The sequence below is a fragment of the Epinephelus moara genome, chromosome 3 (assembly GCF_006386435.1).
Source record: "Epinephelus moara isolate mb chromosome 3, YSFRI_EMoa_1.0, whole genome shotgun sequence".
NCBI classification, from domain to species: domain Eukaryota; kingdom Metazoa; phylum Chordata; class Actinopteri; order Perciformes; family Serranidae; genus Epinephelus; species Epinephelus moara.
Genome location: NC_065508.1, coordinates 39,083,613 through 39,107,918, shown reverse-complemented (window position 1 = coordinate 39,107,918; position 24,306 = coordinate 39,083,613). Strand labels below are relative to the sequence as shown.

The window sequence follows — 24,306 nt, the reverse complement described above, 5'->3', positions numbered from 1 at the left end:
GTCTTCAGCTCTTGGCAGGCTTCACAGGGAGGTGGCTGCTGAACACTGCTCTCTGCCTGGCCCATACCGAGGCACTCGAAACAGCAGCCATTAAGGTCTGTCCCGGTCGAAGAGGCTGGGACATGATGGGCGTTGAAGAGGTTTTTATTTATTTATTTAACCTTTATTTAACCAGATAAAAGACCCATTGAGATCAAGACCTCTTTCACAAGGGTAACCTGGCCAAGAAAGGCAGCAGCACACGTCATAATAAATACTACAAATGTAAAGACAGATAAAAAGATACAAACACTGAAATATAGAAATCTAAACAATTTGACAAATAAAGTGTAGGAGTTATGGTTTCAGTAACAGCTTAAGAACATAAGCACTGTTTGATAGATTCCCGTTCTCTGTCTTTTAGGATAGCGCGAAAAGCTTCAGGTGAAATAACTTCTGGTATTTTTAGTTCAGATTGGAGAGTATTCCAAGCAGACGGGGCAGAGAAACTGAATGCTTTTTTTCCTATTTCAGTCCAAACACGAGGAGCAGACAGGTGCAAAATGTTATTAGATCGTAAGGCATAATGGCTGTTAGTTCTCTGAAGAAAAGTGCATAAATAGGCAGGAACCAAGCCAAGAAGAGCTTTATAAATCAGAGTCATCCAGTGTGTATACCTTCGTACATTAAAGGAGGGCAAACCAGCTTTAGCATACAGTTCACAGTGGTGGGTGAGGCGGCTGCAACCAGTAATAAACCTCAGAGCACAGTGACAGACCAGAATCAAAGACTGTAGACAGCTGGTTGAAGCACACATATACACAACATTGCCATAATCAAGTACAGGCAGAAAAGTAGCCGGTATCAGAAGCTTCTGTACCCTGGAAATCCAGACTTCTCGCGAGATCACAATTTGAATTTGCTCAGCGAGTCACTCTGGCAATCAGTAATGATGCTCATTACCCATGCCGTTCGAGCAGAGCTGCACCAATCACATTGGTGTATCTGATATAGGAACACCAGTTGTTTGAAACGGCTTTGGCCACTACAATGAACGAGTTAGACTTGGCTTTTTCTCTAAAAGAGGAACAGAAGACGGCAAGAAGGACGTTTTTGCTGTTTTGCCGGTAGTCTAATCTACCAGTTAGCTCCGCTGGTAGCGCTCTGGATACGTCACCCCGTGTATTGTTCTGATTGGTCCTAGTGTCATCCAATTGCGTGCAGTGATATTTTCAAATGCATGCTTGGTGCCGCCCCTCGAGTTGGGCCATTTGCATTACTCAAGGCCAGACCCTAAATCTTTCTAGATTTGGGTCTGGATTTCCAGGCTAAAGCTTCTGAGCTCTGAGGGAAAAACATGACTTATTTCTGTAATAGAAACCAAGTTTCACCCTTAATTTGGTGACCAAATTTCTAATGTGAGGGGATATTCTCCGGGAGAACAGATGAATTAGAAAAGAGCATTACTTTGGATTTTTCAGCATTTAAAACCAGTTTCAGTTGTTTAAGACGAATCTGCACTACATCCAAAGGGGACTGCAAGAATTCAAATGCCTGTGTAATCGAGTGTGAACAGCAATAAATTACAGTATCATCCGCATAAAAATGATAAAAGGCATTTGACAAGTTTGCGCACAGATCATTAATGTGAATCGTGAACAAAATGGGTCCTAAGACTGAGCCTTGAGGTACGCCTTTTATGACCTCAAGAAAGGTGGAACTAACTCCAGCCATCTGAACACATTGCGTTCTTGTAATGGGTATGGTTTGGACCCAAAAGCAGTACAACAGAGAACGGGAACAGTTGGTAATGACTTTTATTGTCACCACAGCAAACAGGGAGCGGAGCAGAATGAGTCAATTCAGTGCACAGTTTGTTCTTCGGGCAGAGTGCCCTCAAACAGTCTCTGAGGCACAAACGTGGCGGAAGGATTCAGCCTCATCCGGCCGCGGAACTGAGGGGAAGCACCAAAGCCCCCGAACCCGAACAGTTCAGTTCAGAGTCCGTAGCCTGAAGAACCAGCCGATCGTGCAGAGGTGCCGATGAGGAGAGAGCAGAGGAGCAGTCGGAGACAGGCGAGGGGGTCGAAGCCAGGTGAGCAGTCCGCGGAGAGTGAGAATAACCCCTCGTCTTCCTCTTCCGCACCAGATGCCTCGGACACAGGAGAGGACTGGGGGTCAGCCTTGGCGCCCCCTCCCACAGAGGCGACGTTGGAAGGCTGGTCAGGGTGTTGGCGATGGAACTCCCGAATGAGCCACGCATCCAGGATCTGGCGAGCCGGGATCCGTGACCTCTCCTCCGGACCGTATCCCTCCCAGTCAACGAGGTATTGAAGGTCCCTTCCACGACGATGAGAGCGCAGCAGGCGGTGAACCGTGAAGGCAGGCGCCCTGTCAATGATTCGGGGAAGTGGTGGTGGCTGGGAGGCAGGCAGCAATGGACTCTCCCGAAATGGCTTGACCTTCGAGACATGGAAAGTAGGGTCGATCCGCATGGTGTGGGGCAGCTTGAGCCGAACAGCCACGGGGTTGATAACCGGACCGATGAACTTGGGAGCCAGCTTCTTAGATTCCACCCTCAGTGGAAGATCCCGGGTCGACAGCCACACTTTCTGGCCCACCTGGTAAGGGGGAGCCTGGGAGTGACGGTGGTTGGCGGCTGTCGAGTACCGGTCTGCGGCTCGAAGGAGCGCGGACCCGGCCTGAGTCCAGGTCCGGTGGCAGCGACGGATGAAGGTATCCACAGACGGGCAGGAGGCCTCCTTTTCCTGGGCAGGAAACAGGGGAGGCTGGAAGCCGTAGGCGCACTGAAAGGGGGAGACCCCTGTGGCGGAGCTGGTAAGGGTATTGTGGGCCTATTCTACCCACAAAAGCTGCTTGGACCAGGTCGAGGGGTGCTTGGAGGCCATGCAGTTGAGCGCCGTCTCCATCTCCTGGTTCAGCCTCTCGGACTGGCCGTTGGACTGGGGATGGAACCCAGAGGACAGGCTGGTGGAGGCTCCAATAAGGTGGCAGAAGTCTCTCCAGAATACCGAGGTAAAATGGGGGCCTTGATCCGACACCACATCTGATGGGAGGCCGTGGAGCCGGAACACGTGATGTAAGACCAGTTCTGCAGTCTCTTTGGCTGACAGGAGCTTGGGGAGGGGCACGAAGTGAGCCATCTTACTGAACCGGTCCACCACTGTCAAGATGGTGGCGTAAACCCCTGACAGTGGCAGCCCGGTAACAAAGTCCAACGAGATGTGGGACCAGGGTCGATGAGGCACGGGCAGAGGTTGCAGGGAACTGGCAGGGGCCCGTTGGGGAGCCTTATTCTGGTTGCAGACCAGGCAGGCGTTAACAAAGTCCCTGGTGTCCTCCTCCAGCGTGGCCCACCAGAACCGTCGTTGCAGGACCTCTTTAGTTCGCTGAATCCCAGGGTGGCAGGTGAGCCGGGAACCGTGGGCCCACTGCAGGACGTCCGACCTCAAGTCCTGAGGGACGAACAGCCGGTCTTGAGGACAAGAACTGGGCCCCAGCTGGTCCTCCAAGGCAGCCTTCACCTGCTCCTCCACCTCCCAGGTAAGTGCAGCCATCAGGCGGGAAGCGGGAAGGATAGTGTCCGGTCTAGAGGTGTTCTCCTCTCCGACCATGAACTGGCGTGACAGGGTGTCCAGTTTGATGTTGCGGGAGCCTGGCCGGTAGGAGAGGGAGAAATTGAACCTGGCGAAGAACAGTGCCCACCTGATGAGAGTTCAGTCTCTTAGCTGAGCGGATATATTCCAGGTTCTTATGATCTGTCCATACGAGGAAGGGGGACTTGGTTCCTTCCAACCAGTGGCGCCACTCCTCCAACACCAGCTTCACCGCCAACAGTTCTCGGTTGCCGATGTCGTAGTTCCTCTCCGCCGGGGACAGACGCCTGGAGAAGAAGGCGCAGGGGTGCAGTTTCTGGTCCTCTGCAGAGCGTTTGGAGAGGACGGCCCCCACCCCCACATCGGAAGCGTCCACCTCCACTACAAACTGTCTATCGGGGTCGGGGCCCAGGAGAATGGGAGCCGAGCTGACCCGACTCTTCAGGTGCTGAAACGCCTCCTCGGCGGCCTGGGTCCACTGAAAAGGTACCTTGGAGGAGGTGAGAGCGGTGAGTGGTGCGGCCACAGTGCTGTATCCCTGGATGAACCTTCGGTAGAAGCTGGCGAACCCCAGGGACCGTTGCAACTGCTTTCCAGAATTGGGAACGGGCCAGGAGGCGACGGCGGAGACCTTGGCGGGGTCCATCTCCATGCAGTTCTGGCCGATGATGTACCCCAGGAAGGAGACGGAGGAGACGTGGAACTCGCACTTCTCTGCTTTGACAAACAGGGAGTTCTCTAGCAGGCGTTGCAAGACAGTCTGGACATGGTGTATGTGTTCCTGCTTTGACCGGGAGAAGATCAGAATATCGTCTAGGTAGACGAACACATACTTATTGAGCATGTCCCTTAAAACGTCGTTGATGAGGGCCTGGAAAACGGCCGGGGCGTTGGTGAGGCCGAATGGCATCACCGGGTACTCATAGTGTCCAGTGGGTGTGTTAAAGGCCGTCTTCCACTCGTCGCCCTCACAAATCCGAACCAGATGATAGGCGTTGCGGAGGTCTAGCTTGGTGTAGATGGTGGCCCCTTGGAGCAGCTCAAAAGCTGAGGCGATGAGGGGGAGAGGATAATGGTTCTTAACCGTGATGTCGTTCAGACCTCTGTAGTCGATGCAAGGTCTCAGGGAGCCGTCCTTCTTGTCGACGAAGAAGAACCCCGCACCGGCAGGAGATGAGAAGGACGGATGATCCCGGCAGCCAAGGCGTCGCTGATGTAAGCCTTCATGGCCTCCCTTTCAGGTGCGGAAAGGGAGTAGAGGTGACCCTTGGGAGGTGTGGTGCCGGGCAGGAGATCGATGGTGCAGTCGTAGGGCCGATGGGGGGCAGAGAGGTGGCCCTCGCCTTGCTGAACACCTCTCGGAAGTCGTAGTAGTCGGGGGGTGCCTTGGAAAGGTCGGAGGACGAACAGGGACTGGCAGGCGGCGTGGGTGCAACCACCTGTCTGAGGCAGAGCTGATGACAGGAGGAGCTCCACCCCAGAATAGACCCCGTAGACCAGTCAATGTGGGGGTTATGGCGGCGAAGCCAGGGGTAACCAAGGATCAACGGAAGACTGGGAGACCTCAGGAAGTGGAATTGAATGGTCTTATGGTGGGTGCCGGACAGGAGCAGGGGGATGGGCGTGGTTTGATGGGTGACGGTCCCCAGGAGATGGCCATCCAGAGCGCTGGCCGGCACTGGACGGGACAGGGGAACCTGATCGATACCCAGCTGATGGGCGAGTTCCTCATTGATCAGGTTAACGTCCGCCCCAGAGTCAATGAAGGTGGCGAGGGTGTGGGAACCCCCTGCCAGCAGGAGCTGGGCGTGAAACAATGGTCTCGGGTTGGGGGCAGAGTCCTGGGACCGGCTCAGCAGGATGCCCCTCTTCACTGCTGAGCCCTCCCTTTTACTGGGCACCGGGAGACGAAGTGACTGGCCTGGCCGCAGTAGAGACAGAGATTCCTTCGGCGTCGCCGCTCCCGCTCCTCAGGCGTCAGACTGGTGCGCCCCACCTGCATGGGCTCCACCCCCCCATGTGTGGGTTTGGAGAGAGGGATGGGGGCAGCTGGCAACCCACGCTGGTGGGCGGATGGCCAACGGTCCGCTCCCTCTTGGCGTAGCTCCCTTCTCCTCGCCAGAATACGCCTGTCTAGCCTCGTAGTCAGCTCGATGAGTCCGTCAAGAGAAGCTGGGAGGTCAAACGAGACCAGCTCGTCCTTGATGTAAGGTGCTAGTCCACTGAGGAAGGCGTCGCACTGGGCCGCAGTATTCCACTCGCTGAGTCGGGCCTGGGTTCCGAAGTCGATAGCGTAGTCGGCTACCGCCCTTTCCCTCTGCTTCTGGCTCATGAGTGGGTCCAAACACCTTGTGCAGTTCTGCTGCGAAGGTCTGGAATGAGGCGCAGGCTGGCGTGCCTCTCCCCCACTCCGCCGTTCCCCACAGATGTGCTCTGCCAGTGAGGTGGTTGATGGCGAAGGCGACCCTCGCTGCCTCTGAAGCGAAGGTGTGGGGCTGCAGGGCAAACAGGATGGAGCAGTTGGTCAGGAACGGATTGCAGTCCTCTGGATCCCCGGAGTAGCGCTCTGGCGCCCCCACCCGGGGCTCTGATGCAGTGCCCGAAGGTAACCCCGGAACCAGAGCAGGAGGGGAGGTGGAGGTGGCTTGTGGTGTCATGGAGGAAGCCATCTGTTGCACCTGGGTGGCTAGCGAGGTTAGCGCTTGCTCCAGAGCCGAAGCTAACTGACGAGCCTCCGCCGCGATGGAGGCTAACTGTGCCTCATGCTGCTGGAGCATTCCCTCTACCCGAGCTAGGTGAGACTGAGGAGAAGAGGGGTCTGCTGGGTCCATACTTGGCCAGATTGTACTGTAACGGGTATGGTTTGGACCCAAAAGCAGTACAACAGAGAACGGGAACCGAGGGGAAGCACCAAAGCCCCCGGACCCGAACAGTTCAGTTCTCTCACAGCGTGACGTGAAGGGAAAGAGCTTACTTCAGCCGCTGATGACAGAGCGAGGAGTCCGTAGCCTGAAGAACCAGCCGATCATGCAGAGGTGCCGATGAGGAGAGAGCAGAGGAGCAGTCGGAGACAGGCGAGGGGGTCGAAGCCAGGTGAGCAGTCCGCGGAGGCAGAACACGTGGTCAAAGACGGAAGGCAGGTGAGTTTACCAAAAGGCAGGCGAGGAGAGCAGGTCGGGGACAGGCAGAGTCGGCAACGGGTGATCAGGCAGGAGAAGAACGCTGGAAAATCTTGCATAATGCTGAAGAACAGTCTGGCAATTGGTGAGTGTGGGACTGAGGCTTTTATGCTGGCTTGATTGCTGGGGATGAGCTGCAGGTGTGGGTGATCAGGAGAGTGAGAGCAGGTGTGGCTGATCAGGAGAGTGAGAGCAGGTGGGGCTGATCAGGAGAGTGAGAGCAGGTGGGGCTGATCAGGAGAGTGAGAGCAGGTGTGGCTGATCAGGAGAGTGAAGCAGAGGGAGGGAGAGTGGAAAATCACTGCAGCAGAGTGACAGGAGGGAATGGGAGACAGAGACTGTGACAGTTCTACTTGCCAAATAGTCTGTAAACCAAGTGGCTGCTTGTTTGGAGATGCCAATCTTGAGGAGAATTTTCAACAAAAGACTGTGGTCCAGTTAGTGTTGCTTTCGTCAATGAAAAGTATGACTAAATATCGTCGTCAACGAACCTTTATCACGTGACGAAAACGAGACGAGACGCACCGTAAATGGTGGTCATGTGACGATAACTATAATTAAATATATAATGCAATATTGTTAACGAATAAAAACGAGACTAAATGTGGTTTACAAAATAAAACCTCTGCTAAAATGTCTATTCATTTTCGTTGACCAAAACGAGACGAGACGAAATAACGTTATAATGTTTAGTCGCGTTATTATTATTATTTTGCAGTATTTCTGTTTCCTAGGCTGTGCGTCGCACTGCACAGACGGATTACAGCCGTGATGACATACAGTACAACATCACTCGCTCTCATGTGATATTGCTTTTATACAACAGTTCAACAACAGCTTAAACAGTAATGCTGAGTAAGGAAATGTTAACAAAAGCTGATGAAATAAATTATTTAAGTATGTTATGTAGCTCCAAGAAAAAAAAAAAACAGTTCCCCCAGTCTGTTGCCAGGCCTAACCCTAACCCTAACCCTAACGCGGCACACACACCAGGAACTCGCAAGCTACTTTGTATTTACATTGATCTGCAACTGTGTAACTTCGTCCAGTTCGGCTGATGAAACGCTGGCAAACGGATGTTGGCCAGCTGGATTCAGCTTCCACTCTCTCTCATCCTCATCAGTACCTCATCAGATGATCATTGATAATTCCTGACCGTGTTCGCTTAATTTTTGCTCCTCTCCAGTTTGTCGAGGTCGGCTGATGTTACACAAACACACCTGGAGGTCTGCACAGAAGAGTCCTGGCTTTCCTTTTCCTCGTCCTCTCCTGACGACCACTCATAATTTAATTCAAATGTAATTTTGGGGAAAATATCCATCTTCTTGGTGTAACGCTATAGTGTCAGTTTGTGTCAATGTAGCGAGTGTGACAGTTGGTTAATTAACGGCTGTATTTATATTTATTACACGGCTCTATTAAATGCTGTATTCTGATTGGTCAGTCGCGGCATTCAGAGGTCTGATATTACTGTGTAATGACCGTTGCTATGTAGCCCAGCGTTGCTAGGGACGCTGCCCTGACAAGGAGATTCAGCCGTTGCCGGCAGGGCAGGGTGCGCGTCGGGGTTCTATTCCCCTGTCGGGAGTTATTTTCCCAGTATTCACCGGCTCATTATACATTATCCCTTACTTATAACACCTGTGAGCGGAGTGATTTTACTGTTACAAGTCCCAGTGATGTTATACTCTATATCAGCACTCACGGAATGCCTCTCGTCCAATCAAATTACTCGGTCGGAACTAACTGTTGTATAAATAAATATATATTTAGCTCTAACTAGGAGCTAATTTAGAAAAGAAAATTTTGGTTTGGTTATACTATACTAGGTACTTATACTATATTGACTGGGTATAATAGAATTGCATTACTAAAAAGAGACTAAAATACAATTTTCATTGACTAAAACTAGACTAAAATGTCATCAGTTTTCGTCGACTAAAATGAGACGAAAATAGTCATGGATTATTCTGACTAAAATAAGACTAAAATGCTCAGACTTTTAGTTGACTGAAACTTGACTAGACAAAAAGAATATGAACGTGACTAAAACTAATAAAAACTAAAATGACAGTTTGACACAAAGACTAGACTAAAACTAAAATTAAAACAGGCTGCCAAAAACAACACTAGGTCCAGTGTCAATTGCCTTGGACAAGTCAATGAACAGGGCAGCACAAAACTTTTTAGAGTCCAATGCCTCAAACACATCATTAAAAACTTTTAGGGCAGCAGTAGCAGTGCTATTCTGCTTCCTAAAACCTGACTGAAGTGGGTTTAGAATGTTGTTTGATTCCAAAAATTCCTTCAGTTTTTCAAATACTTTTGCCAAAATACATAATTTTGAGATAGGCCTGTAATTATTCACAATTGATGGTTCACCTCCTTTTAGCAGTGGGAGGACAAAAGCAGATTTCCAGACTTTAGGTAGTTTGTTTGTGTTGAGGCTTAGATTAAAAATACAAGTTAGAGGCTTAGCAATTAAGTCAGCAGCCAGCTTTAGAAAAAGTGGATCCAAATTATCAGGACCAGCTGATTTTTTGGAGTCCAACTTTTTTAATGCACTACGAACCTCCTAGAAGCAGTGACACCCTAGAGAAAGCTGGTCAGTGGGCAACTCACCAATCACTGAAGAACACAGGATCTTGAATGTCATACATCTTCCATATATATCAAATAAAATCAAATAAGATCAAATCAAATCAAACTTTATTTATAAAGTGCCTTTCATACAATTATGCAGCCCAAAGAGCTTCACAGAGCAGGAATAAAACAGCACAGAAAGAGTACCAAGTAAATAGCTAGACATTACAATGATGAACGGTAAAATATTTAGAATAAATAACATTTAAAAGAACAAATAAACACAAGGGGAAAGAAAACGTAGAAAATGCCAAAAACAAGATTTAAAAACAGAGGCAATAAATGACGAGGCACCATTAAGTGAAAGCCAAGCTAAAAAGAGTAAAAGTAAAATAAAGTAAAGTAGGTAAACATAAAAGCTAAGCTAATGTCTTAAGGTTTCTGAGGAACATCCACTGAGGTGGAGTTCCTCAGATACTCAGGTAGACCTTTGGCCACAGAGGCTGATTCCCCATGGATTTTTGTTGAAATCCTTGGGATGACCAGCATACTAGCAATAGAGGATCTGAGGGACCTATACTGTGGGCACACATGTAATTGAGTAGGCACGTCCTGATTGGCCAGCTACGTTTATGCAAAATTCAGTGGGCGAATGCGTGTTCATGATTGGAGGAGAGTATTACTCATACAGTCCAGTAGAGGGCAGAGCCTGTGTGAGATAGAACTGCATCCTGCTTATAAATTGGCTCTATAACTCTAGTGGAGTAGAAGAAATATAAAGTATAACAACATGGAAATACTCAAGTAAAGTACAAGTGTCTCAAAATTGAACTTAGTTGTTGATTAAATGTGTTACTGTCTACCCCTGGGCTTCAGTTGTTTTTTTTTTTCTTTTACCAGTTTGGCTTTGTCTACAGCCTGTGTTATTTCACTCAAACAAAAAGATTTTTTTCAGTCAGGACCTCTTCAGTCAAAGGAAATTTTATTTCAATTTGCAGTGTGATATTTGGCAGTATGGCTCTGTTCTAGGGCCCCTCTGCCTTTCCTAAGGTCTACGCAGGAAGCCTAAGGCAGAGAGAGTACACCTCTCCGCCCTTCCATGCGCATATGTGGAAAGCCTGAGACAGAGAGTGCAAACCTCCCTGCCCTTCCATGTGTTTACATTTAAAGCCTAAGGCAGGCAGAGCAGCAGCAAAGACCTCCAGGCAACAGAACAGAGTGAGCATCAATGACAAACAGAAATGACATTGATAAGTTAAACACAACATGAAAAGGAGGAGCTGGGGTGGAGGCAGGTTGCAAAGCGATGAGATTTGCCAATTGGTTGTGTCAAAAGGAATCATGTGATCTATCAGCTGACTCCATCCCATCAATCAGCTGATCCATCAGTTGATTGGGCTACTTGAGATCAGCTGATGTAGCTAGGATGTGAGCTGAGCTTGACATTGTGTCCTCCCTGAACTAACGCTATGCTGAATTTCTCCCTCCGCAGCTTTGCCAATGTTAGATGTTTGTAAAATGAAAACTCTCTGATCTGCCACTGTGTAGCTAATGCTTTTGACAGACTGCATACTTCAGCTCACTGTTTTTATATAATTTTCCCCAGCTCTGATATGTGCCCACAGAGGTCGCTATTGTGGTCTGCTCCTAAACATGAGGTTCAGTGGCATTAAAAAAATGCACCATATGCTTTTCTTACTTAAAGTGAGGTGGTCCATTATATAACCCTGAAACACTGTGAAAGGGAAACAGCTGATGTGCTGTGTTTGTCCATCCCTCCTATGACTGTATGTATGACCTTCTCTTCCCCTCCGGTGCAGGCGATGGAGTCTCAGATAGGGGACTTTTACAAGGATGTGGGAGACCTGGGAAGCTTGCAGGGGGTCTGCCTACCCCAGCGAGGGCTGATGGGTGATGACAGGGAAGGCGGCGAGCAGTCAGGCGGCGTAGAGACCCGCATTGTCCGCCTCATTGAGCCCCTGAAGGAGAGACGCCGCATCCTGTTAGCTTCCAAAGAGATGCATCAAGTCGCCCAGGACCTGGAGGATGAGATAGTGAGTACACACTTCGTCTCTGAGTTCCCATTGTTTGCTTCCATATCTTTTCTCTTCCATGTACGCTGCTTTTAATTCCCTTTTCTTCATCCGTCAGTGTTTGTATATTAAGGTGTATGATCAGAATCAGGAATTTCATGGAATTATACTTCATACAGAGCTTTACATAAACATTCTGAAAAATGTAATGACCATACTGTGGTTACTTGATAGCTGTGGATTCAGGAGAGGCTTCCCTTGGCCTCCTGTAAGGATTACGGGAATAACCTCCAGAGTGTACAGCAGCACGTAAAAAAGAACCAGGTACGTGTCAAAGATGATGTTTGACCATGCTCAGCTGAAATGTGATCTGACCCGGCTCATTCTGGGAACTTAACTCTGATTGGTCCTTCAGACACTCCAGAGGGAGCTGACAGGGCGACGGGCTCGTGTTGAGGAAGTTCTGGACCGGGCAGGAATCATTGCTTCGCTGAGGACTCCTGAGGTGGAGTTTGTACGTGAAGGGGCAGGGCATGTGCGCCAGCTGTGGGAAGTTTTGCAGCTGGAGACAGAGAGGAGGTGTGTGATGCTGGATGCCACGCTGCAGGCTCAGCAGTACTACAGTGAGGCAGCTAAAGTGGAGTCCTGGCTGTCAGGTCAGAAACTCCATCTGGTCAATGAAGAAAAAGGCACAGTACGTACAGCCCTGTTGGTCATGCAGGTATTTGTTGGGATAAATATGAAAGTGAATCCTAACATCATTCTGATATTTTTCAGGACGAGGTGAGCACCCTGCAGCTGTTGAAGGCCCACCTGGCTCTGGAGCAAACAGTGGAAACATATGCAGAGACAGTAGGCATGCTATCCCAGCAATGCCAGCGTCTACTGGAACTTGGACACCCAGAAAGGTGTGGCCTGACCCAATGTCACTTGTGCACTAGCAGCATATACAGTTTAGCCAGAAAACAGTACATTTTTCGAAGATTTTTGCATTTCTGCCGAAATTTTGTGTAAGATAATGTATGGGTAACGTTTTCAATGCTTATCTTGTTGGTAGCTGTAAAATGTAGTTTTCTCCCAATATTCAACAGTGAGCAGATCACCAAGCAGCAGTCCCACATAGACCGGCTGTATGTGTCTCTGAAGGACATGGTGGAGCACAGGAAGACCAAGCTGGAGCAGCAGTACTGGCTCTATCAGCTCAACAAGGAGGTGGAGGAGTTAGAGAAATGGATCACTGAGCGTGAGACAGTGGCCAGTTCCACTGAGCTGGGCCAAGACCTCGAGGATGTCACGGTCAGTCAGTCAACATGTAAAACTGCTCTACCGCTATACATTGCTCTAACCACAGGAGATATTCAGCTGTTGATTAGCAGGAGTAATTTATGAGAGAACACCATGAAATACAATCATATAACCATATGACTTATCCTAAACCAGAACAATGAAATACAGTTTGCATTTTTTAAATAATAATTGTATCAAATACTTTAATATCCTCAAAGAAGTTGCTTGCTTTCACACTTGATGTAAAGCTTAGTGTAAAGCAGTAAAAGAAAACAGTAAAAATAGTCAGCAGTATAAATGAGCCAGCATGTAAAAAATATTTTAACACTGTAAAATTAAGAATTGACTGCACTGTATGGCTGATATAAAACAACTGAATAGAATAGAATAGAACAGAATAGAATAGAATAGATTTTATTGTCATTGTAATGCAGTGCAAAACAACAAGATTAGGAATTTTTTTCTGAGTATACAGTAAAACACAATAAAAACACAATACAGAACACAGAACACACAGGCATGTAAATTAAATTAAAATAGCATGTTAGATAGTAGTAAAATAGCATGATGTATAAATAGAAAAATATTAAGAACTGTACACAGCCTTACAATATGTATACACGAATACATGTTATATATGAGCTTAGAAATCCCCACAGAAGTCTGTTTTATATACTCAATTTTTATTTTGTTTCCTCCAAATTGAGAGAAAAGAAAGCAACTTTAAAATATTCAATCCAGTTTAAGGCCCTGTTTCCTTCTTATCTGATTTAATTAGATAATCATTTGATTTTAATGATACCAAGCCCTGTGATAGTCTGGTGACCTATCCAGGGTGTACCCTGCCTTTCGCCCAATGTCACCTGGAATAGGATAAGCAGTTACAGATAATGAATGAATGAAAGATACCAAGCATTGTTTTCTCATAATCACAGCATAAATGTCTGTAGGAAACATTCCACAAGCCAGAAAGCAAAAATGCAAGAAGATAAAGTAACTAGGCATGTACACAATATTTCTGTTATGACCACCTTATCTTAGAATTAAATCATGATTACAAGATTTATTGTATATGCCCTTTAGTAACAGTGGATGCTGTTGGGCCCTGTACACACCCAATATGACTTTTACATGTTTTGTTTTATATTTGGATTGAGTTAGGAATGACATTAAGACATTGCAGTAACATTAGAGTTTAAAAAAATATATAACAGTAGTTTTTAATAAGAACCATGTAATGGTGGGATAATGGACACCATTAGATAAAGAGAAAAAAATATCATATATACTATTTTTATACAAAATAACCCTAACATGAAATGCAGGGCCTTCATTTTCCTGTCTATAGATATCTTAAGCCCTTTTTACACAAAGATTGTGCTATAGTGCCGCTATGAAGTCCCGTCTTTATGAAGCCTTTGTATTTTTATGCAGAACCAAACAGCTGCAGCATCATTCCGCTTCCATGTGTAATAGGTTGCAATGGCATGAGATTTTCACGGTCTGATAACTGTCTCAGAAAATATCATGGTTTCATAGTATCACCGTATTACAGAATATATATTATCATCACTCAGAATGACCCTTAAAGGAATAAAATTGGAAGGGTTATTTTTGGTTGAACAAACCTTTTATTACCATAATTGGAACTCAAAACCATTTTGTTAAAAAGTCTACCCTTAGAAAATAACCAAAAGACAGGGGTGAGTCTCCATTCAGTTGCTTTTTATTTCTAATATTGCAGACAAGCAAATGTACACAGTATGATAACTATCACCTTTTATTTTATGGGGGTGTCGGTGGCTTAGTGGATAGAGCAGGTGCCCCATGTACAAGGCTGTTGCCGCAGCGGCCCAGGTTCGACTCCAGCCTGTGGCCCTTTGCTGCATGTCCTTCCCTCTCTCTCTCCCCCCTTCACGCTTAGCTGTCTTATCAGTTAATGGCAGAAATGCCCAAATAAATATCTAAAAAAAAGCCCTTTTATTTTATGGTACACCTTGAAACCGGTATACAGTATTGCTGCAACACTAGTGTGTAATTTTAGACAGCATGCCAGTATCACAGAATCAAAAGAGGCATGATGGGCTAATGGAGGTGACATGTAACATATTGTGACAATCAGTCATTTATTCTGTTACATGGCAACTGATCTCGTCCTCTGCTTGAAGGATAAGGAGCTCCTGGACCTTATTGTTTTCCCAGTTTGCAGACATTTTCAGCTGCTGTTCTTCCTCTTGGAATCACAAACATTACATGTCATCAAAACGTCACACCTGTACTGCCCATGATCTCATCCTGTTGGCTGTCCTGTTTATACAGACACTGTTTCAGCGCTATTACTACCTCCATTCCCCACACATTTTCAGTCCAACATCATCACATATCGATGTTTGGTCATGGACTTTCCACTCCACGTCGACATATGACATGCAAGGTACCCTGGCTGCGTTGGTTGTTGACGTTCTGGGACGCCGTGTCAACTTCAGCCCATTACATGCATTGTCTGTTTTCAAAATACACCTCTGTTTTCACAGGAAATGTACAGTTTGCAAACAGTCAGTTTAAAAATAAATGTACTATGTCAGTACAACACCATAGACTGACTTTTTTTTTCTCCCTGAACAACAAACGCATGGGCAACAAAAGCACGTGGTTGGGTTTAGAAAAAAAGAACAGGGTTTGGCTTTACAAAGTTACAGGAAGTGAACACAAACCTCCTAGGTGAAAGTCGGTGGTTGTTGGACCCATCCATCACTCCTCCCACAGCCCTATTTACACTTTACCACCTTAACTTAAGTTGTTGTCTGGCCACGTTTCCCCCTGAAGCCACCAGGCGCCATTATACAACAACGGTGACTGGCTCTGTATCATGCCACGTGAAAGGATGGGTTTTTTGTCAGTATCTGATGCCAGAAGTCACTGACTAAGTGCTTGTATTCAACGACTTCGGAGTGAGACCGGGTTGCCATTCTTTGCACAGAGGCAAGACAACTCTGTCCCCCCATTCAATCATACTTTATACACAGAATAGGAAAGCGGCATAACAGTGCGATACTCCACTTTGCACAGAAAGTGTAAAAGGGATTAGACAAACAGTGGACACACAATTACTTGAAAACTGAAACACACAAACAACAGATACAACAATGACTTTTCTGAGGTTGGCTCCTGTGAGAGGGGGATATAAGGAAGAGGCCCCAGAATAAAGGAAGTTTACCGTACGGAACATCCTTGCTCATTCCAGTGTTATTTTGGGAAGATGATACACAGCATTGAAAGTGTCCTATTGTGTGGAAATAAAAAAACAACAGTTTGAAACACCTGATGTCTGATGACTGCAGTTCCAGTTGTACTAGCTATAGTTCAGTCAGCAGAGACTCATTCTGAGTAAGTGTGAGAAAAGTGAATAATCTTTGGCAATTAGACCCCATCATGATGATATATATTTTAATGGAGGCGGTGAAGTTTTAATCGAATAGGGAGGGTGGTGGAGGGTGTGATGATTCCGCCTAAAATGACAGCTGACAGCAGCGGGAGAAAACACATTTAAACTCTGATAACAGTAACATGATTGGCTGATAGAGATCGTGGCAATATTTGTTTGGGTTAAGGGGAAGAGTGAACGCTCATAATCAGCTGATTAGAAGAAGCAGAATGAATGAATGAAGCACAAATTGAACTTCTGCTGAGCTTCATATCTATTGTGGCATCACAGAATGTGACTGATATAAATAAAACTAATATCCAATTAAAACATTTTTAAGTGAAAGAACAGAGCAGACATTAGAGGGCAATAAAAAAAGCTATAAAAGTTCTAAATAGAATCTCCAGTTTGTTTGAGGCTCAGGTTGATCAGCTGACCAGTCACTCAACAGATTCTATCAGATTCATTGAACAATAAAAAACACTTCAGCATAGGATACACCTGTGGTTCCTCACTCTAAGCTCCTTGTCTCCACCAAGACGCATTTAAGTGCCTGAAAACTGCCTAATGATGGCGGGCCTCGGATCATTTCTGGGTTAAATGACAGAAGAGTGAGGATGGGCAGAATGGAAAGCACCCACTGTCTCAAAAATAGTCAATATGAGCCTCACAAAGGTAGAATTTATTTCATCAATGAATGCATTGCATCAGACTCAATATATTTATTTTCTTGTGTCCACTTTCTGTAGCATTGCATTCTTTCTGTGTGTTCCAGGTACTTCAGGAGAGATTCACCAAGTTTGCCTCAGAAACCAACAGCATTGGCCAACAGCGCATGGAGCAGGTGAATAAAATGGTGAATGAGATGATTGACTGCGGCCACTCAGACGCAGCCACGATCGCAGAGTGGAAGGATGGACTGAACGAGTCGTGGGCCGACCTCCTGGAACTGATGGAGACCCGCAGACAGATGCTGGCAGCTTCGCACCAGCTGCACAAGTTCTTCACTGACTGCAAAGAGGTACAGTACAAAACAAATATCAAGCTGTTATTTAGGTGTGCCGCGTTCTTTATTTCTAAAGTAGACAGTCTGGCCATGACATGCAGCTTCTATTTTTAAAGTGCTCGTGATACCGACGCTGTCCTGTGTTGTAGGTCTTGGCTCAGATTGCAGGGAAGATGAAGCAGCTGCCAGAGGTGAGGGCATGCCAAGCCAACATCACCAATCCAGCCACCCTGCAGAGACTTATGCATTCTTTTGAACATGCCCTTCAACTGCTAGTTGCACAGGCAAGTGTTATGATTTCTTTCTGAACCCATCAGTTAAACAGTGGACTAGCTGCTCATGAGCACAGGGCATATACAATTCACCAAACTTATTTTTCCTTATTCTGTATCACTGGTCACATCAGTGGATTAACCCAGCCCTTAGAATCTATATTTAAATAAGTGCTTGTTTTGTTCTACCAACAGTCAAAAGCCGTTATTAAATCAGTTCAATTTATTATCTACAAATACAGCCGTTCTTCTACACTATGTTCTACTGTGATGAAGCCACTAACTGTCTTCCTCCTGTCTTGGTGCAGGTGAGGCAGCTGCAGGAGAATGCTGCCCAGCTGAGGACCATCTATGCTGGTGAGAAGGCTGAGGCCATCATGGTCAAAGAGCAGGAAGTGATGGAGGCCTGGAGGGGGCTGCTGAGCGCTTGTGAGGCCAGTCGCGTCCAGGTCACCTCAGTAACGGACAAGGTGCAGTTCTTCTCGGTGGTGCGTGAAAACCTGATGTGGATGGAAGGCATCATGGGCCAAATAGGATGGGATGAACCCAGGTAAGACATTTGCTGTACACTTTCTTCAATAGTCTGTGTTGGCATTTATGCAGTGCATGGTTCAGGTGTAGTTGCTGCATTTTGTGTTTCAGTGTTCAGTTAACTCAGAGTCTCTGTGGTCTTGTGCCGTCCCTGTAGACAGAAGTTCATTACGGAGTAGTGTCAAATTAGGCTACTGTGCCACCTTGACCTAATTTAGCATGACATCTGTTATTTCATTTTTTATGTGATGTAAAGTAGGGATATAAATTTTACACTGTAATTACTGCCAGTATTTGTTCTTTTACCCAACCAGCTCCACTGTGCAATAACCCCACAGTACGTCCACTTGGCTTGAAATCTTTTAGCAGCTGTGATTCATCAACATATGCAGGAACACACACAGTGAGGGAGCCATAAAGATGGCAAAACATATGTACATATCCTGCACAGGGCTGCAACTCATGTTTTTATGCCTCCATGCCGGTGATAGCCACGGCCTATGGCATTTTGCCTTTGGGTTTTCCGTCCGTCCCTCTGTACATACATATGTATGTACCTCCCATTCTTTTTAACGCAATATCTCAAGAATGCCTTAAGAGAATTTCTTCAAATGGCTCAAATGGCTCCGTGGACTCAGCAATTAACTAATTAGATTTTGGTGGTCGAATGTCGAAGGTCAAAGGTCAGTGACCTTACAAAACATGTTTTTGGCCATAACTCAAGAATTCTTAAGCTAATATGACAAAACTTCACACAAATGTCTGAGACGATTAAAGCAGCTGTGCGGAACTTTTTACCTTTATACCAACCCCCCCCTTAAAGATCCGCATATTTATTTGAACCCAACAGCGACAAAAAAGCCTTTCTTTATATGGCTATTTAGCGTAGCCTCGCGCGGGTCAGACGGACAGCGGAAGTCAGAAAACCAGAATACGGCACCTGAGGCGGAAGTGATTCTGCTCGCCCGCAGTAGGCCGCAGCCATTACACCACAGAAGAAGAAGGAGCTGTGTTTACAAAGAGTGTTCTCCAAGTAAGCGGTACGCAGTGGGCATTGCTGAACACATAACAGTTTTACCAGAGATGTATCTATATCTGAGATGTACTTTTGATGTCATGGCGGATAACGAAGGAGCACCATCTAAAAGAAAAAGCACAGAAGAAGGCTAAACGGGACAGTGATAGGGCTCGTGTAAACCTAATTACTTGGACTGACCTGACATTAGTAGCGTTAGCTTTGCAAGCGAAGGCTACTGAGGTCAAGCCAGCCCTCACTTTGAAACATCTGGTCAAGCCAGCCCTCACGTTTTTGCGGTTTAATATATTTTTAAAAAAACTAACAATTATTACTCAATCGTTCCACTTCAGACTGATAGTACTCGACCTCAGGGTGTCACCCAGAAAAAAATCCGGTCAATCTGATGTAGCATATCAGAATAAAAGCCCTCTGAACTGTCATATTTTACTATACTCCTTGTACATTAAGAATAACATTTTTTTTTTTAAAAACTACCTGTTATTACTCAACCTTTCCATGTCAGACTGATAGTACACGACCTCATGGTGTCACCCAGAAAATATAGGGTCAATCTGATGTAGCATTTCAGAATAAAAGCCCTCTGAACTTTCATATTTCAGTGTGCTCCTTGTACATTAAGATTAACATTAAAAAAAAAACTACCTGTTATTACTCAACCGTTCCATGCCAGACTGATAGTACTTGACCTCAGGGTGTCACCCAGAAAATATAGGGTCAATCTGATGTAGCATTTCAGAATAAAAGCCCTCTGAACTGTCATATTTCACCGTGCTCCATCTACAGTAAGATTAATATATATATATTTTTTAAAATACCCGTTATTACTCAACCGTTCCACTTAAGACTGATAGTACACGACCTCAGGGTGTCACCCAGAAAATATCAGGTCAATCTGATGTAGCATGTCAGAATAAAAGCCCTCGGAACTGTCATATTTTACTGTACTCCTTGTACATTAAGAATAACATTTAAAAAAAACTAGCTATTATTACTCAACCGTTCCACTTCAGACTGATTAGTACTCGACTTTAGGGTGTCACCCAGAAAATATTAGGTCAATCTGAAGTAGCATTTCAGAATAAAATCCCTCTGAACTGTCATATTTTACTGTGCTCCTTGTAGATTAAGAATAATATTTAAAAAAAAGACTACCTGTTATTACTCAACCGTTCCATGTCAGACTGATAGTACATGACCTCAGGGTGTCACCCAGAAAATATAGGGTCAATCTGATGTAGCATTTCAGAATAAAAGCCCTCTGAACTGTCATATTTCACTGTACTCCTTGAACATTAAGATTAACATTTAAAAAAAACTACCCGTTATTACTCAACCGTTCCATGCCAGACTGATAGTACTCGACCTCAGGGTGTCACCCAGAAAGAATCAGGTCAGTCTGATGTAGCATTTCAGAATAAAATCCCTCTGAACTTTCATATTTTACTGTGCTCCATCTACAGTAAGATTAGTATATTTTTTTAAAAAAGTTACCCGTTAATACTCAACCGTTCCACTTAAGACTGATAGTACATGACCTCAGGGTGTCACCCAGAAAAAATCAGGTCAATCTGATGTAGCATTTTAGATTAAAAGCCCTCTGAACTTTCATATTTTACTGTACTCCTTGTAGATTAAGATTAACATTTAAAAAATACTACCCATTATTACTCAACCGTTCCATGCCAGACTGATAGTACTCGACCTCAGGGTGTCACCCAGAAAATATAGGGTCAATCTGATATAGCATTTCAGAATAAAAGCCCTCTGAACTGTCGTATTTCACTGTGCTCCATCTACAGTAAGATTAATATATATATATTTTTAAAAAAATTATTATTAATTTAATAAATTTAATTTATTATTATTATTACTCAACCATTCCACTTAAGACTGATAGTACACATTTTCTGGGTGACACCCTGAGGTCGAATACTATCAGTCTGGCATGGAACGGTTGAGTAATAACAGGTAGTTTTTTTTATATGTTAATCTTCATGTAGATGGAGCACAGTGAAATATGAAAGTTCAGAGGGCTTTTATTCTGAAATGCTACATCAGATTGACCCTATATTTTCTGGGTGACACCCTGAGGTTGAGTACTATCAGTCTGGCATGGAACGGTTGAGTAATAACAGGTAGTTTTTTTTTATGTTAATCTTAATGTACAAGGAGCACAGTGAAATATGAAAGTTCAGAGGGCTTTTATTCTGAAATGCTACATCAGATTGACCATATATTTTCTGGGTGACACCCTGAGGTCGTGTACTATCAGTCTTAAGTGGAACAGTTGAGTAATAATGGGTATTTTTTTTAAAAATATATATTAATCTTACTGTAGATGGAACACAGTGAAATACGACAGTTCAGAGGGCTTTTATTCTGAAATTCTACATCAGATTGACCCTATATTTTCTGGGTGACACCCTGAGGTCGTGTACTATCAGTCTTAAGTAGAATGGTTGAGTATTAACGGGTAGCTTTAAAAAAAAAAAAAAAATACTAATCTTACTCTAGATGGAGCGCAGTAAAATATGAAAGTTCAGAGGGCTTTTATTCTGAAATGCTACATCAGATTGACCCTATATTTTCTGGGTGACACCCTGAGGTCGAGTACTATAAGTCTGGCATGGAACAGTTAAGTAATAACGGGTAGTTTAAAAAAAAAAAAAAAATTAATCCTATGTACATGATGCACAGTAAAATATAACAGTTCAGAGGGCTTTTATTCTGAAATGCTACATCAGATTGACCTGATTTTTTCTGGGTGACACCCTGAGGTTGAGTACTATCAGTCTGAAGTGGAACGGTTGAGTAATAATACGTAGTTTTTAAAAAAATGTTATTCTGATTGTACAAGGAGTACAGTAAAATATGACAGTTCAGAGGGCTTTTATTCTGAAATGCTTCATCAGATTGACCCTATATTTTCTGGATGACACCATGAGGTCGTGTACTATCAGTCTGGCATGGAACGGTTGAGTAATAACGGGTAGCTTTTTAAAAAAAATATACTAATCTTACTGTAGATGGAGCACAGTAAAATATGACAGTTCAGAGGGCTTTTATTTTGAAATACTACATCAGATTGATCCTATATTTTCTGGGTGACACCCTGAGGTCGAGTACTATCAGTCTGGTGTGGAACGGTTGAGTAATAACAGGTAGGTTTTTTTTAATGTTATTCTTAATGTACAAGGAGTACAGTAAAATATGACAGTTCAAAGGGCTTTTATTCTGAAATGCTACATGAGATTGTCCCTATATTTTCTGGGTGACACCCTGAGGTCGTGTACTATCAGTCTGACGTGGAATGGTTGAGTAATAACAGGTAGTTTTTAAAAAAATATATAAATCTTACTGTAGATGGAGCACAGGGAAATATGACAGTTCAGAGGGCTTGTATTTTGAAATGCTACGTGAGATTGACGTGATGTTTTCTGGATGACACCCTGAGGTCGTTTTGGAAGCTTGCTTTTACTTTGAAATCAGTCCTTTCTCACTCTTGCCGTAATGTGTAGTATATGCGCGCACCGCAAAACAACCTGAGGGCTGGCTTGACCTCAGTCGAAGGCTGCAGGTAACAGCTTTGCTATGTTAGGATTAGATCAGAACATAAACACGACAGGAGAATTTACTGAGTCATTTTGCTGTTTCCACTAATTACTTGGACTGACCTGACGTTAGTTAAATCTCTCACTCTCCAAAACAAATGCATGTGGTAACTGCCAGCTGCAGTCGGAATTTTATGACACCAGGCTGTGGGTGTCATACCGCTTCGACCAAAGGGGCGCTGTAATCAACAAAAACGAAAAGTTCCGCACAGCTGCTTTAAGTTGATACAGTGATGACATTTTACATCCAAAAGATCAAAGGTCAGCTTCACCATGACATCATAATAATCTGTAAAAACACATTTCTGGCCATTATTCAACGTCATATCTCAGGAACAGAAGGGGAGACATTTGGTCAGATACTGAAATGGTAGTGGGCGGAAGTTCGCTGCAGAGATCAGCCTCTCATTGGGTGGAACGAGCCACCCGCTGAAGTCCCGCCCTACCACCTCCGGTCCTGTAGCAGTTTTCAACCGTTTTCAACACGTCCTTTACTAACTTTTGCGGTGTTTGATCTTGCGGGGATGTAGCCATTTTTCTGCCATGGTTCGCGTCCTGTAGGTGATATTTTTGTGGGCATGTTACACCAAAGCCTGTTTCCCCCCGGCAATATTTTTGCAAGCGCACCGTTGCTGTGGCACCGCCCAGAACGACTGTGATTGGTTGAAAGAAGTACAAGCAGCTGGGGCGTTTTTTTCTCCAATCTCAAAGTGAGAGTTGGCCCAGCCAGACCTTTCTTTTCTTGAGAAAGGTCTGGTGAGCGAGACTACTGAAATGGTGACACCAATCTTGGGTCCAACTTGAAAGTGCACTGATTATATAGATCTTCTGTGCTGTCAGGAGGAAGATGTGTGTGAAGCATTCATTTTTTCACAGACATGGATGTAAACTGTAAGACAAACTTGACTGGTGCATGGAGACATACAACCATAGGGCAATAATTCTAGTTTTTCATTTAGAGCTGAATAGTTTAGTTTAAGGAATGATAGATCAATCAACAGAAAAAAAAGCTTACATTTGGATAACTGGTTAATCATTTCAGTCATTTTTTTCCAGGAAAATGCCAAAAATTCTCTTGTTCTAGTTTCTCAGCTGTACTTTGATGTGACTGCAAACTGAAAATCTTTGTGTTTTTGGATGATGGTTGAACGAAACAAGACATTTAAAGCAACACTTACCTTTCTGGAAATTTTACACTTTTCTTTGTTTAGGTTAAAATGCTATTAATAAGCTGATGACACACTAAAGTGTAAGTGAATTCCACCAGAGATAAAAACTCATAATTATACCATTAGGCTCGTTCGAGATGAACTGCGCCTCGCCTGGAAAGTAGACGAGAGCAGGCGGCCGCAGCAGGGGGCAGTGACAAAAAGCCGCAGTGAAGTCGGACAGTTTCCCGACAGTTTCCAGCAGCCTTCAGTCCGTACAGGAAGTCACAGACACACTAACATCCTGTCTGGAATGATGTCAATTCATTAAAAAAAGTGATCAGACCAATATATCAGTTTGTTTTCAGTCTCCAGTTNAGTCACAGACACACTAACATCCTGTCTGGAATGATGTCAATTCATTAAAAAAAGTGATCAGACCCATATATCAGTTTGTTTTCAGTCTCCAGTTGTTTTAAATATGATAGATTAATTTATTAAAATGCTTTACAGGTGATCTGTAGTTTATGTTCATTGTTTATCCTCCATTTGACATGAACTCTCCTGTAAATCAGCATCATATCAGTTTGACCTGTC

At 44.7% G+C, this 24,306-nt stretch overlaps 2 protein-coding genes across 4 annotated transcripts in view; one reads left to right on the top strand and one right to left on the bottom strand.

Annotated features, from left to right (window-relative positions):
- The window catches only part of ska2 (spindle and kinetochore associated complex subunit 2), a 245,973-nt gene that overhangs the window by 112,778 nt on the left and 108,889 nt on the right, over positions 1-24,306 (bottom strand). The window lies entirely within an intron of this gene.
- sptbn4a (spectrin, beta, non-erythrocytic 4a) overlaps positions 1-24,306 on the top strand; it is a 91,543-nt gene that overhangs the window by 38,620 nt on the left and 28,617 nt on the right. For 2 of the 3 annotated variants that reach the window (XM_050035271.1, XM_050035262.1), the window contains 8 exons: positions 11,179-11,412; positions 11,626-11,715; positions 11,807-12,085; positions 12,169-12,299; positions 12,483-12,687; positions 16,878-17,123; positions 17,258-17,392; positions 17,689-17,930. In XM_050035271.1, the coding sequence (XP_049891228.1) occupies positions 11,179-11,412; positions 11,626-11,715; positions 11,807-12,085; positions 12,169-12,299; positions 12,483-12,687; positions 16,878-17,123; positions 17,258-17,392; positions 17,689-17,930 (1,562 nt within the window). Of the gene's footprint in view, positions 1-11,178; positions 11,413-11,625; positions 11,716-11,806; positions 12,086-12,168; positions 12,300-12,482; positions 12,688-16,877; positions 17,124-17,257; positions 17,393-17,688; positions 17,935-24,306 lie in introns of those variants that run through there. The other variant, XM_050035281.1, reaches the window with a different exon arrangement.